The sequence below is a fragment of the Mastigoproctus giganteus genome, chromosome 12 (genome assembly GCF_048544385.1).
Source record: "Mastigoproctus giganteus isolate SK-2022 chromosome 12, ASM4854438v1, whole genome shotgun sequence".
Taxonomy (NCBI): domain Eukaryota; kingdom Metazoa; phylum Arthropoda; class Arachnida; order Uropygi; family Thelyphonidae; genus Mastigoproctus; species Mastigoproctus giganteus.
Genome location: NC_143586.1, coordinates 106314905 through 106331291, shown reverse-complemented (window position 1 = coordinate 106331291; position 16387 = coordinate 106314905). Strand labels below are relative to the sequence as shown.

Genomic DNA, 16387 nt, shown 5'->3' with positions numbered 1-16387 from the left:
ACAAAGGTCTTTGAGATAACAGAAGAGCAGAAAAAGCAGTATGTACTGGAACTTAAGAACAAGTTTGAGATTCCGCAGACTGCTCAGGACCAAGATATTGGCGAGGAACATTACAACTTTCTGAAAGTGATAAAGCTCAAGAAACCTATTCGTAAAATGAAATCCAAAGAAGAAAAAATTAGTCAAGAAACACTTCTTATGATGAACCGAAGATGACAAATGAAGAGCAAGAAAAACAATGACAAAGAAAAATTGAGTATACTGAGTTATGCAAAGCCATTAGAGAGATACTCAGAGAGGACATAAGAAGATTTAACATAAGAAATATATAACAAGCATTAAGGGGAAAACAAAAGGACTTAAATCAGCAGCCATGAGCAGTAATACAGAAAGACAAATGATACTGAAACTGAAGAATAGCGATGGTGTACTTATAGCAGAGAAGGCATAATTCAAATAGAATTATACAAGGAGCAAGGGAATGATGCCAGCAGTGGAGAAGATGGATTGCAAATTAGTAACACATACAACATACCTAATATCCTTCCTGATGAGGTAGAACATGTGTTGAAGAAAATGAAGAATCAGAAAGAAATGGGGGAGGATGAAGTTACTGTAGAGTTGTTAAAATTGGGAGGAAGTGATATGACACAAAAACTGGCAAGACTTCACAAAATGCATCAGAAAAGGAGTGATGCCTAAGGAGGGGAATAATGCAATCATAGTTTTTCTGCATAAGAAAGGAGATAAATGAGAGATTGGAAATTATAGACCAATTAGCTTGTTATCCCACATCTACAAGTTGTTCACAAGGGTCATTACTAACAGATTAGAAAGAATACTTGATGAGAATCAAACAAAATAACAAGCTGGCTTTAGGACAGGATTCTCAACTATGGATCACCTATGGATTCATGTAATATCACAGCTAATGGAGAAAGCAAATGAATATAAAACACTTATGCCTGGCATTTGACTCTATACAGCATAAGGCAATGTTTCAGGCATTGGAAAGACAAGTCACAGATACCCCATATATTATGATTTAAAAAAATATATATATGAGAGTGCTACCTCCTTTATTAGACTAGACAAAGACAGTAGGAAATTTAAAATTGAGAAAGGAGTTCGACAAGGAGAGACAATATCTCCAAAGTTGTTTACTGCTGCCCTTGAGGAAGCTTTCAGAAGATTAGACTGGTCGCAGAAAGGAGTCAATGTGAATGGAGAGTACCTAAACCTTTTACGATTTGCAGATGACATTGTAGTCATAAGCCACGATCCCAAAGAATTAAAGGAAAATTCTAATCAGTTATGCAGAGTTAGTAAGAATTTTGGACTAAAGATGAATCTGGCTAAAACAAAAGTAATGATGAACAAGTATGCCACAGAAAGGGATATAATGATTGAAGAATCAGTAATTGAAAAGGTGGAGTCATATACTTATCTGGGACAAGTCATTAGCTGTAATAAAGATAAATGGCTGGAAGTCAAGAGAAGAATAAATTTTGGATAGATAGCATTCAGGAAATATAGTCACATACTGAGGAGCAATATCCCAATTTTTCTGAAACGTAAAATAATGAACCAATGTATACTCCCCACCATGACTTATGGAAGTGAACGTGGGCACTCACCAAAAGAATGGAAGAGAAGCTGAGAACTACACAGCGAAGAATGGAACAAAGAAGTGGCAACTGAAGTTTAACCTTGACAAATGCAAAGTACTGCATATGGGTAGAAGTAACCCCAGAGAAACGTACCAACTGTGTGGTACTACACTTAAGGTGGGTGGTAGAAAATGAAAAAGACCTGGGAGTAATTGTGCAGTCAGATATAAAGTTTTCTGAGCAATGCAGACAGGCTGCCAGGGCAGGTCATGGGGTTTTGTCAATGATATATGGGAATTTTGCTAGCAGGGAAAAGGAGGTGATTGTCCCTCTGTATAAGGCAATGGTCAGGTCACGCCTTGAGTATTGTGTACAGGTCTGGAGGCCTCATTTTAGGAAGGATGTAGATTTCTTTGAGTGTGTACAGAGAAGGGCAACAAGATTGGTGAGGGGAATGAAGGGATCCTCTTACCAAGAGAGGCTTAAGTTCTGCAAATTGCAGTGCTTGGATTCTAGGCACCTGCTCGGTGATCTGACTGAGGTGTATAAGGCCTTGAATGGGTTGAGCACGCTGAATTCTGATGGGATCCTTCCACTTGTTCAGATTACGAACCTAAGGGGGCATAAATTCAAATTAAGAAAAGACAGATGTAGAGTAGATGCGTGGAAATTTGCCTTTAGCCAGCGGGTGGTTAATTGCTGGAACATACTTCCATCTGTTGTTGTGGAAGTTGATAGGTTAAATAAATTTAAGGAGGAACTGGACAGGCATTTGGAGGGAATGGTGTGATTTTTTTTTTTTTTTTTTTGGCTGATGCTGCATACACTTGCTTTCTTGCATTACATGCCACTACTACTACTACTATACTACTACAAATTATATTGGGAATCAGACTGTTAGATAAGAAGAGAAATACATGGATTAGGCAGCAAACTCAAGTAAAGGACATTCTTATCAAAACTAAACTGGTCGTGGGCAGGGCACATAGCTCGAAGACATGATGACAGATGGGCTAAGAAAATAACAGAATGGTACCCAAGAGGAGCTAGAAGAAAACCTGGAAGACAACAACGGAGATGGACAGATGAAATTCATGAGTTTGTGGGTAGTAAATGGATAGCCATTGCAAAAAAGGAACTGGAAAGTTGCTGGAGAGGCCTTCATCCTGCAGTGGATTGAAAATGGCTGATGATGATGAAAGGCAAATGATGCAAGAGAGCAAGCTTATATAGCATCAGCAAAAAAAAAAAAAAAAAAAAAAAACAACCCTTCTCGTTCACACATTCACTCGCTCCAAATGTTTAGTTCTGCCTTGAATCTATTTAAGCTATCAACTTCTACAACAGATGAAAGTTTGTTCCAACAATTAACCACCCACTGGCTGAAGGCAAACTTCCATTTTAATGTGGTCAAGTCTTATTCTGTAGCATACAACTCAGCTGAGTATATGCTACATTCATTGGGAGTCTTCTCAGTTATAGTGTTATCTGGGAAGACGATAGCAGGCCCGACAGATAACTCTGATCTCAAGCCATCAGTGAAGGCAGGCAAGAAGTCAGAGTATTCTGCTCAGTGGGAAGCATAGATTTGTTTGTAGACAGAATTTGGAGTGGTAGCAATTTCTCTGGCATTAACGGAGAAGTTGCATGATGGTATTCGAGTATACCAGGATGGTGGTGATTACGTTGATGACTCAGTCCCATTGTCTACCATGACGTTCAGTTCTTTTAGTAAATCTTAAATACAAATACCATAGAAACGGTAGGCAGTCATGAGGGTCTTATAGAGGTTTTCCCAATGTGGCTCAAAAACGGATTCCCCCCCCCCGGTGGTGCGGCACGGATTGTAGAGTTTAGATGTGAAGGTGTACTGTAAGGACAATTGCTTTTGTCCAAGAAACAAGAATGGATCGGTTGCTTCGACATATACACTCTGGACAGGAGATGTTTGGAACGCTCCAGTAGTAATATGAATGGCCTGATGGTGGACTAGGCGAAGACATCGTAATAGGCTGTTTATAGCCGATGCATACACCTGGGATCCATAGTCCATAACGTGTACAGGCCCTTTGTATAATTTCTTTTGAAGATGGGGGATCCAATATACAAAGGGTACTAGGAAAGTTTTGCAATATGACGCAACAATGAATCACAGGAAGCTGCTTGTTGCTGCATGTTGAGACATGTGCATAGTAGCTGCCGCGCCAAGTCGATGGGCTCAGTTATTCATTAGTAGTGAGAGTGTAAAGTGCTTGCGATGGCATCGTGGTCACGAAATGAGATAAGGACAGTTTTGCGGTATAATTTCGTGCGTGGTTTAACCATAGACCAGTGCTTAGAAGAAATGACTCTTGCACTAGATGATGATTGTCCACATCGTACAACGATATTCAGGTGGTATAGAGAATTCCAAAGGGGAAATTTCACTCTGGAGGATTCTGAGAGGCCGGGAAGGCCACGAACGTCAGTTACGGAGGAAAACGTTACTGCTGTGAGGAAAATGCTTGACGAAAGAAAACAGGCGAGTGACCTACCAACAGATAGAGGATACTTTGGGCCTAAATGCACCAGCAATTCATTTGATTCTGCAAGATCATTTGCACGTGAAGAAACTTTGTTCTCTCTGGGTGCTGCATCAACTGACTGAAGAGCAGATGACATGACGTGTGACTTGGTGCCGGGAGATGTTAAAAAAGTTTGATAAGGGACAATCTCGGTATGTGAACAACATCGTGACAGGTGACGAGACTTGGCTGTACTATTACGATCTGCCGACCAAGGCTCAAAACAAAGTTTGGGTCTTTGATGATGACGACACACCCGTAATTGTCAGAAAATCCCGATCTGTAAAGAAGAAAATGATAGCTGTATTTTTCAAATCGAGTGGAATTGTGGAACGTGTCGTTTTGGACACGCAGAAGACAGTCACAGCAAAGTGGTATACTGAACAATGCCTGCCTAAAGTCATTGGATCTATGAAGAACCTGCGGCCAAAGTCAAGAATGGACACCTGGTACCTCCATCACGAAAATGCTCCAGCTCACCGCGCCAAAGCCTGCACCGAATATTTGACCACGACAGGACTGAAACTTCTCGAGCACCCTCCCTACAGTCCAGACCTTGCTCCCTGGGACTTTGCACTGTTCTCGCATGTGAAAATGAAGCTAAAAGGGGAGGCGGTTTTCCAGTGATGAGGACCTACTACGGGCTTGGGACAACGAGTGTGCTTTACTCCCTAGTGAAACTTGGCAGAACTGGTTTAAAGATTGGTTTCGGAGGATGGAGAGGTGTATTGAATGTCGAGGAAATTACTTTGAAAAAATTAAATAAACAAAGCTGTATTGCAAAACTTTCCTAGTACCCTTTGTATAAGTTTTTGTTTCACATGCTACTGGGATCTTGATTTCCACACAACTATCAATGCACAACTATCCTACAACTGTCTTTCCTCAATTTGAATTTATACCCTCTCAGGCAATTATTCTGAGCAAAAGGAGAATCCCTTCAGCAGCATTGAGCATGCTCAAATTATTCAAGGCTTTATACACCTCAATCAGATAACCTTGCAGGTGCCTATTCTTCAGCCACCTGTAATTTTAAACAAATGACAGAATTTGTCATTATTAGTTTAAAAAGAATAATGAAATTTATGTTTAAAGCAGGGAGTTTTTTAATAATGCCAAGAAAACGTTTAGCAACATGCATTTCAAGAAGTAACAAAATCTTTAACTACAAATATTTTTGCTTCAATTATTTTTGAAACCCCAGAAAAAAGTTGTATAACATTTATTAAAGAGAAATTGACTTGTGTGTGTGTGTATAAAGTATATTGTACAGTCACATTCCTTTGTGATGGCCATTGTACAGTCACATTCCTTTGGATGGCCATTGCACAAAACAATAGGAACTGGAAAGTTCTTTACTAAAATCTGTTACAATCTCAAATTGAGACCCTGGATGGCCCTACGGCCAATGGAAATCAAACTGCAGTGGTTCAACTGCTCACAGAGCATCCTAAATGCAACTGAAACATAGCATTTCAAATGCTGATGAAGCAGTGTCCTTATTTTACATATAATCAATTTAAATAAGTATTCATTATTATATTAAAGTGAACAATGTCTTATTTATCAGTAAATTTTCCTATTTTCCTACCATTGCAAAAATCTAATTCCTTAGTTATGCCAGATTCAGTTAACATTTCAAGAAACAGCATAAATTTTTTAGTCACACAGGCAACCAGAAGTTTTCTAGTCCTAGTCACTAAGGATAATTTGTATATATGACTTTGAATCAGAATCCAAACAACCCAAAAAAGAAAAAGCAACTGCTTTCTGGGTAATGAAAGGTGTGATTCTGATGGATGTATTTACAAATCTAAGCATTTGTAAATAGTATTATTAAATAAAATGGATTTGAATACATTAACTATTTTCAGGTTACACCTACTTATTGAATATAATTACTTTTAAATTATATGATAAAACACTAATTTTATTTACAACTGTTTTATTACAAAAAGAAAAGTTGTTCATATATAAAAATTACAAGTCATAGACAAGAAAAATACACACTTACAGTCATTAGCACTACACCTTAATATCATATAAAAAATTCCTCAATGGGTTTCTGTTTCATAGAAGCTCCAAGCTTTTTAGCTGCTATATTTTGTAGGTGCCCAAGTAAAAAAAAACATCGGCAGGCTACTTTTCTTATGTCCTCTCTGAGTCTCTTTCTAATGGCTTTGCATAACTCAGCATACTCAATTTTTTCTTTGTCAGTGTTTTTCTTGCTCTTCATTTGTCGTCTTCGGTTCATCATGACAAGTGTTTCTTGACTAATTTTTTCTTCTTTGGATTTCTTCTTACCTATAGGTTTCTTGGGCTTTATCACTTTCAGAAAGTTGCAATATTCCTTGTCGATATCTTGGTCCTCAGCAGTCTGCAGAAGCTCAAAATTTTTCTTAAGTTCCAGTACATACTGCTTTTTCTCCTCTTCTGTTATCTCAAAGACCTTTGTATTATTTACTCGACTCAGTTTTTTCCCTTCTTTTCTTACATCTATATCAAGTGTGCATCTTACCCTTCTGTGATCACTTCCAACATTTACCTTGTTCAGGACAGTAACATCATTCATGATATATCTTCTGTTAGTGAAGATGAAGTCTATTTCATTAGTTGTTAATCCGTTTGGGCTCCATGTCCACTTTCTGTTCACCCTTTTCTTGAAAAGCGTTCATTACTGACATTCCTCGAGATTCTGCAAATTCCACAAGTCTTTCACCTCTTTCATTTCTTTCACCAATTCCAAAAATTTCCTATAGTTCCCCTTTCTGCACTGTTTTGTCTCTTTCCAACCTTAGCATTGAAGCCCCCCATAATGATAGTGTAGTGAGTTTTCTGTTCATCTAGAAGACTCAATTTCGGTGTACATTTCTTCAACCTCTTCATCATCATGGCTCGATGTTGGTGCAAAATCATTATAACCTTTAGCTTATACCTCTTAGAAATCCTGAATAGTAGTCTTGACACCCTTGGTGATGTACATTTTGAATTCCAAAATGTTGTTTTTTATATCTTTATAGACCAGAAACCCAACTCCACCTTCACTCCTTTCATTGTTTTTATTGGTGTACAGCAGATTTCCACTTGATAAATTTTTAAGTGAATTCATTTCTTCTTCTTGTTTTAGCCAAACTGATGATATCCCAATTCACATTTTCTAATTCCTTTTCCAGCTCTAATATCCTGTCTTCACTGATAAGCGATCTTACCTTGTAACAGGCCAAGTTCTGTTTCCGTGCATGGCAGCCTGGTCATACCCAGAGATTCTTAGCACCCTCTGCTTCCACTTTGTTCCTCTCGCTACCGTAAGAGGGGAATTGAAAGCTGCTGGGGACTGTGGGCCATTTGTTTCGTCTTGCTGTCATGTGCTGGAGGGTTTGGTCTTTTCATCTTCACACTGACCAGGCGTCTTGAAGAGAACCACTCTACACGTTCGTTGCCGCCTAAGTGACTTAACAGGGCTTACCATCGAGAAGGTGTGCATGAGTGGATTTTAGGGAAGCAGGACAACCGGACTTCTCCTAAATCTTCTGAAATAGGAAGATATTGGATCCATCACTGTTTTAGACTGAGTGTTTGATAACACATAGAATTCCTGTTCCCCTTTAAGCCCTATAATTGCCTTACCCACACCTAATTCAACAGCAATTTTTTTTTTAGAGAGAGACTCACATTTATTTAGCCTTTCCAGAACATCCAACTTGGTTTTCATCGAAACAACTCTTTCCTTTCTTACCTTTCCTTTCATTAATTTATATAATATTTAATTATGTACTGTAATTACAATAACAAATAATTTTACTGGTGCAAATACAGTTTGTAACAAGCATACAACTCAACCAGTGGGAAGGGTGTATTACATTACACTAGCTGCAAACATATTGGACCAGTGCCAAGGGCACACTGTGATATGCAATGAGTACCAGACAGTATGTTTGGGGGGAGGGGGGCTCAGTTAATCCCGAGGGTCAGTCAACATGTACACTGCTTCCTGAATGCAAATATGCGGCTTTGGATTTTAATCCACTTGGAGAGGGAACCACACCCTACTTTTAGAACTTTTTCTACCACTTTGAAGGAAGAAAAACCAGATATTTTTGTCAAGCAACCTTCGCCAGAGGCTAATTAATTCAATCACTGTGAGAAGAAAGCCCAAAAATCCAGTTCACCGAAATCAACAGCACTTAGTTGTAAATCGAAACACAGTTCACCAAAATCAACAGTATAAAATAGTTAGTTACTTGTGAATTCCATTTCTTGATAACCATAGAAATAGCCATCTGGGAGGTGGTAAAAAGTATTCCATAGTTTAAAATTGGATATCTTTCAATAGTCCTTTTGATGTAGTGTTCTTCAATTATTAGCAGGTCTCATACCCAGGGTGTAATGCCCAAGATAAACTAGAGTTCTATGATGTTTACAAGATATTAGCATTTTATTTCTGGGATCAATTGTGTTGTAATCGTGGGCTGCTTTGCAAGTTGTGTGGGCTGAAAAACTAAGGAACAACTTATGGGCAAACCCTACTCCCTCCACCTAAGATTAGCTAACTACAGAATTGACTGAATATGCCTTTAGAAATTCGTCTAGCCCAATTGGAACTGAACCTAGACCTCTCCAAATGAGTAATGGACAAAGACATTATGCAAAGCTGCCATGGAGGATTGCAAATGAGCGACAAGTAGCAAAAATACTGTAGTGTAATGGAAAACAGTAATCACTAGTGAGGAATAAAAATGTACAACTGCCTCTATTAATTCACACCAAAAATTAGAAAAACAAACATAAAACTTACTCAGTTTTTAAATAATAAACTAAGCAACTCTTTTTAGATGGCTTATTCTCAAAACTGATATTTACATATCTTACCCTTTTTATGGCTGCTTTGGGAAAGGCTGAACGTCTGTACATTTCATATCTGTTCAGCTGCTCCTCCGAAAAATTAGATACTAAAACTCTAGACAAAAGAGAGAAGATAGAATCAGGCAAAAATATTTTTTAAAAATAATTCACAATATAACAGGAAACTAATTAGGAGTAGTGTATTGATATCATATAGGAGATTATATGCTATATGCCCACAATTATATGCAATGTTAAGAGACATTCCAAGTGTAAATGTAAATTAATGCAGTAGATATACTAATTAATTTCCTACATTTAATTTTTGTCTAGATAACATGAGCAGAAAAGCATAAAAATTTATAAGCCTTTATAAATTTCATACAAAGCTATCAGCTGAGAGACTTTTTTTTTTTTTTTGCAGTTGCAAGCTTAAAGGTTTTCAGGTGTTTAATGATATGTTAGGAAAGCCGTTCTTTGAAAAGAATTTCAGATTTTATTTTAAAGTTAAAAAAAAAAAAAAACCGCCTTCTATCTTGTCTATCCATCTGATTGCAGAGTCATGAAGCACAGTTTAGCATTAGCATATGATGCAAGAAAGCAAGCTAGCGTTAATAAAAAAAAAAAAAAAAAAAAAACATTTCCATTTTCCCATCCATTCACCCACAATTGTTTGTCTAGTTCTGCCTTGAACTTATTTAAGTTGGAGAGGGAACCACACCTTACTTTTAGAACTTTTTCTACCACTTTGAAGGAAATAAAACCAGATATTTTTGTCAAGCAACCTTCACCAAATAATCCTCCACTACAAGAGATAGAAGTTTGTTCCAACTATCAACCACTCGCTAGCTAAAGGCAAATTTCCACACATCTATTCTGCAGTTGTCTTTCCTTTATTTGAATTTGTCCCCTCAGATGAGTAATCTGAGAAGAATCCCATCAGCATTGAGCTTGCTGAAACTATTCAAGGCCTTATACACTTCAATTAGATCACCTTTCAGGGGCCTAGCCTCCAGATGCTGCAATTTGCAGAATTTAAGCCTTTCTTGGTAACCCAACCCTTTGTTCCACTCAATCTTGTTACCCCTCTCTGTATTCATTCCAGCAGCTCTATATCCTTCCTTAAATGAGCCCCCAGACCCACATACAGTACTCAAAGTGTGGCCTGACCACTGCCTTATACAAGGGGACAATCACCTCCTTATACCTGCTAGCAAAATTGCTCTATACATCATTGACAAGACACCATGAACTATCCTTGCAGCCTGTCTACACTGCTCAGAAAATGTCATATCTGACTGCACAATTATTCCCAGGTCCTTTACATTCTCCACTATGCTACAAGGTGGCAGGTACCAACTGGGTGGTACGACCTGAGAGTCGTACCACCCAGTTGGTACGATACTCTGAAGATACTGCTACCCATATGCAGTACTTGACATTTGTCAATGTTAAACTTCAGTTGCCACCTCTCAGCCCATCTGCTCAAACCAGATCCTGTTGCACTACTGTGCTATCATTACTGTCGACCTCCATATCGTCTACAGATTTAGACATTAAGCCTGATTACCACCCTGCCAACCTCCATATTGTCTACAGATTTAGACATTAAGCCTGATATACCTTCATCAATATCACTGATAAATAAAAAAAAACAACAATGGGCCCAACACCGAACCCTGGGGAACTCCACTATTTTTATTTTTATGTAAATCCCAAACACGAGAGGTATTAGAACCTATAGTACTCAGTACTGTGATTGGGGTGGAGGTTGAGAAAATGAGAAAAAAATATTTGTTGACATTGGACTTGAACTTCTGTAGACTGTAATTTTCAGGAAATATGTATGAAGGAAGGTTGTTCCAGGAAATGGCAGTTGAATGAATAAACAAGGAAGATGAAAAGTTGGTTCTGTGAGTTTGAAGTTGGACAGTAAATGGATGTTGGTTGCACGCGTTCAGACTGTTTTGAAAGAGAGAGCGGGAATTATAGAAGCCAATTCAGAAGAACAGTGGCCATGGAAATATCTGTAGAAGAGTAATGCAGCAGAAACAGTACGTCTATCAGACAGCGAGTGGAGAGACTCTGTCAGAGATGAATCATTAATTAATCTAACTGCACTTTTCTGAACGGAATCAAGCAGCCTGAGAGAGGTTTTGGGGGCACCGCCCCAGATGTAGGAACAATATTCCGTGGTAGGGCGGATTTGTGATTTGTAAAGAATGAACAGCTGTTTGGAAGAAAAGTAACGCCAAGAGCGAAAAAGAAAACCAAGTTTTTTAGATGCAGAGGAAGCAATATTTGTAATGTGCTTGTGCCAAGAGAGATTAGAAGTCAGGGTAATCCCCAAAAGAGATATATCATTTTGCCTAGGAATCGGAGTGTCACCAAAGATAAGCATAGGAGTAGAAGAATCCTTTTTTGCAAGATATAAGACAAGACTGAGTTTTAGAAGGGTTGAAATCAACTAAGTTGTCTTTGCCCCACTGGAGAATTACCTGAAGATTGGCATTTAAGGAATTGGTAGCAGATTTTCAAGAAGTTGAAGTTGATTGAGCAGGACAAGCTTTCTCAAAATGGAAAGCGGAATGCAATGTGCTATCATTGGCAAAACTATGGATAGGATTTCCAGTCAATGGAAGAAGGTCATTAATATAGAAGAGAAAAAGAGTGGAGAAAAGAACTGAACCTTGGGGGACACCGGCATTAGTGGAGAAGTTAGAAGACAGAGAGCCATCTACCATCACCCTCAGTGAGCGATCAAAGAGAAAACTGGATAACCAATTATAAAAAACAGTTGGCAAACCATAAGATGAAAGCTTGTTTAGAAGACCTTTATGCCAAACACGATCAAAAGCCTTTGAGATGTCAAGAGCAACTACTTGTGTTTCACCGAACTTTTCCGCTGAATTAGACCATAAATGGGTAACATAAGCCAGAATATCTCCAGTGGATCGACACTGACGGAATCCATACTGGTGATCGTTGATCAGACAGAAGGTTTCTAGGTAGTTTAAGAGTTGGCGGTTAATTGATTTCTCCATTACTTTAGAAAGAGTAGAAATAATTGCAATGGGATGATAATTGGATGGGAGGGATTTGTCAACTTTTTTAGGAACTGGCTGGATATGAGCAAATTTCCAAGCAGAAGGAAAAACACCTTTGGAATAAGAAAGTGAAAAAAGGCAGCAAAGAACAGGAGTAAGTTCAGGACCACAGGTTTGGAGAACAAGTGGAAAAATACCTTCTGGACCTCGAGCTTTCTTAGCATCAAGATTCATCAAAATCCTTCTGACATCCTTTTGACGGAAGACCACAGGAGGCATTGAATGGAGCGTGTTGGGAATGGTGGGAGGTGTTTTATCAAGATCATTAATACATGAGTTGAAAGAAAAATGGGATGCTAGCAGGTTAGCTTGATCCATGGCTGAAGTGACAACAGAACCATCGGGTTTGGACAGAGGTGGGAGCAGAGATGGGCAAAAGTTGCGGCCAATAGCTTTGGCAAGAGACCAGAATGCTCGACTACCATTAGAACAAGAAGCAAGTTTTCTACTCTTAGCCTGTTCAAACTCTAGACTGATTAATAACTGCTTTACAATTGTTGCGAGCTTTGGTATAGGCAGAAAATGAAGCTGAAGAATTGGAAACAAGCCAATTACAATATGCAACGATATTCTCTTGAACAGCCTTCGCACAGCCGACCGGGCCAGCCGGGTGGGTAAAGTGCCTGCCTGGCAACCCAAAGGTTACAGGTTTGAATCCCGCCTCAGGCTTGGACCAAAGTATTGCAAAAACCTTGGGAGGTGCATTATGGCCACAGATGCCGATGCGCCAACAACTACCAAAAAAAAAAAGCCTTAGCACATTTATTGGAAAACCAAGGTTTAAATAAAGGATGAGATTTTAAAGTGGAATGGGGGAAAAAGAATTTCATTCCTGCAAGAATAATTTCACTGACACGATCTGGGCAAACATTGACAGAAGTTTTGAAACAGTAATTCAACCAAGGAAAGAAGAAAAGAAATCTCGCAGGTCATCCCATTTTGCATTCTTGTAATGCCAAACAAAACGAGGTTGGGAATAGCCATGAGATAAAGGCTCCACTGGAGAAGAGACAATCACCAAGTTGTGATCTGAGGTGCCTAAAGGACCTCTCACATCGAAGGGTTGTTTGTGAGAAAAAGATCAAGCGTGTTGGCTGTATGGTTAGAATTGTCTGGTATTCTTGTAGGTAAATGAAAAATCTGTGCAAGGTCATTAGTAATAGCAAAAGCCTCAGCATCACGACCAGCTCGGTCGGTGTGACTAGAAAACAGAAGACAGCTGGAGTTGTGAACATTAAAATCACCAAGGAAAATTACCTCACTGTTAGGAAAGTTGGACTGGAGAAAGTCAAGTTACAAAGAGAGGAAGTCAAAGAGCTCCAAGTGATTAGTGGAGTTGGGAGAACGGTAGACAATAGATGAATTTGACAAAATGAGGTAGAGATTTTAAGCCAGAGAAGATTCCAAATTACCAAGTCTCTGACAAGGAATATCGGAACGGACATATGCACAAGTACCATCTTTGAGGCGAGAGGAATCTAAGGATTCTAATAAAGGGAATTTAAGGGCATAAAAGGTGATATAGTTGTACACGTTGGCACTAATGATATTAAGAGTAGGAGACCGGCGGAATTACTTAACAAGTACAGGTCACTGTTGAAAAAAACCCGTCAATTAGGGTTGAATTTGAAAGTGTCTGCAATTCTGCCCAGACACAATAGGAATGAGTATATGATGAGAACCCTGTCGATCAATTCGGCCCTGGAAAGATTGTGCAAAGCTCAAGGGGTAGAATTTTTTTCAGCCTGGTCTGTACTTGTTAACACGAGAGACTGCTTCTACAGGGATGGGATACACTTAAATAGAAAGGGTGCAAGAATGCTGATGTTATCGAGGCAGTGTTAGGTGGGTCTGAAAACTGCTAGATTGGGATACAAGGATTAATAGATTAACAGTAGCCACTGGCAGAGGTGAAAGTGATACTTGCACTGGTTCTATTGGAATGAGTAGCAGCCTGGAAAATAAGATGCAGGATATTTCAGAGACTGCTGGGAGTCATTGGGGTACAAGTAAACACATGGTTTGTGTTAGGGTAGCTAAGAAAAAGAGAAGGTGCATGTATACTTGCATGTACACCAATGCTAGGAGTTTGGTTGATGAATTTGAGGTATTGCTCAAAGCATCAAAGGCGGATATTGTTGGGATATCAGAGACGTGGTGTCACACAGATATAAGGAATGCAGAACTGGAATTTGGGGAGTACGTCTACAGAAAGGATAGACAGGATAGGAAGGGAGGAGGGGTTATGCTATTAGTTAAGAAACACATAAAATCCAAGGCAGTGAAGCCAGTCGGCATCGCTGGACAGTGCAGTGTTGAGTCAGTTTGGTGTGACATAAGCATTGGGAGATCAAAGATGAGTAGGAGTGTTCTATAGGCCTAACGACTCTGATGAGTATAATAAGAAACTGTACAGGGAAATAGAGTGGGCCAATAAATCAAAGAGTCTTATAATGGGGGATTTTAATTTCCCAGATATTGACTGGAATTTGTAGGTTGGTCACTCACACACTAGAAAGGCTTTTGTGGATTTCGAAAGGTTGTGGAAAGGTTTGCAACAGGATCTGGAAAGGTTAGCAGATGGGCTGAGAGGTGGCAAATGAAGTTTAACATTGACAAATGTAAAGTACTACATATGGGGAACAGCTATCCCAGAGCAACGTATCAACTCTGTGGTACTACACTGACCACTGACAGTGGTAGAGAATGAAAAGGACCTGGGGGTAATTGTACAGGCAGATATGAAGTTCTCTGAGCAGTGCAGACGGGCTGCAAGAGCAGCTCATGGTGTCTTATCAATGATATACAGGAATTTTTCTAGCAATGATAAGGAGGTGATTATTCCCTTGTATAAGGCAATGGTCAGGCCACACCTTGAGTACTGTATACAGTTCTGGAGGCCTCATTTCAAGAAGGATGTGGAGCTGCTGGAACGAGTACAGAGAAGGGCAACAAGGTTAGTGAACGGAATGAAGGGTTGCTCTTACGAAGAAAGGCTTAAGTTTTGCAAATTACAGTGTCTGGAGACTAGGCACCAGCGAGGGGATCTGATAGAGGTGTACAAAGCCTTGAATGGTTTGAGCATGCTCAATGCTGATGGGATACTGCCTGTTGCTTAGAATAATCACCTGAGAGGGCATAAATTCAAATTGAGGAAAGACAGATGTAGGATAGATGTGCAGAAATTTGCCTTTAGCCAGCGGGTAGTTGGTTGGTGGAACAGACTTCCATCCCTTGTTGTGGAAGTTGATAGACTAAATAAATTTAAGGCTCAGCTGGACAGGTATTTCGAATGAATGGAGGGGTGAAGTGGAAGGGTTTTTTTGGCTGATGCTGCATAAGCTTGCTTTCTTGCACCATATGCGTCTACTAATGCTAATCATACAGCGATTAATTTGGGCAACTGAGATGAGCAGTAGTTGAATCAACCGATAACTGAGATTCTGTTAGAAAAAGTATATGGGGTTTGGCAGACTGCAAGTGGAAATGGACATCGTTGAGATTAGATGTCCGTTGATTACCACTCTGTCTTCTCCCACTCAACCATCCTTTTATCCATTGTAGCAACTTTTCGGCTTGATGCCATACTGTTCCAATTTGTACAGTAATCTTCCATGTGCAACAGTATCAAAAACTTTCCTAAAATCCAAGTATATGATATCAAAATTATTTTTTGCATCCAGTTTCTTTGTGACCACATCATAGTATCCTATCAATCTGTCAGACAAGACTTCCCCTTAACAAACCCATGCTGTGTCTGAAATATGACTGTGGTCTTGTCTAGATGATCCTACATTGCTTCTTTAACCAGTGACTCCATTATTTTCCCTGGAACAGAAGTTAAACTAACAGGTCTGTAATTACTCGTGTCACCCTTTGATCCCCTTTTGTGAATTTTAGACACATTTGCACTACTCCAGTCCATGGGGACCTCCCCTGAGTCCAAGGATGCTTTCATAATTATGGCTAAGGGTTTGCTGAATTCCTTTGCTGCTTCCTTTAATATAATTTGATAGACCCGTTTTACTCCAGGTGCCTTTCTTATGTTCAATTTCAACAATTTCTCCACCACTTTGTTTTCAGTTATGACAAAATCATTTAGCTCCCAGCCAGAGTTTGATAACCTTCTGGCCTCCACTTCCCTACAGAATTCCTCATGAGGTAATGAAGATACAAAAGTCTCATTCAGTTTGTCAGATACCTCAGCAGGTTCATCAACTATCAAATGGTCTAGGTCAAGTGGACCAATCAGATTCATCCCCTT

At 39.3% G+C, this 16387-nt stretch overlaps 1 protein-coding gene across 3 annotated transcripts in view; it reads right to left on the bottom strand.

Annotated features, from left to right (window-relative positions):
• Taf11 (TATA-box binding protein associated factor 11) overlaps positions 1-16387 on the bottom strand; it is a 114324-nt gene that overhangs the window by 90042 nt on the left and 7895 nt on the right. For all 3 annotated transcript variants that reach the window (XM_090386078.1, XM_090386076.1, XM_090386077.1), the window contains exon 2: positions 9044-9131. In XM_090386078.1, coding sequence (XP_090242204.1) covers positions 9044-9131 — 88 coding nt within the window. The remainder of the gene's footprint in view (positions 1-9043; positions 9132-16387) is intronic.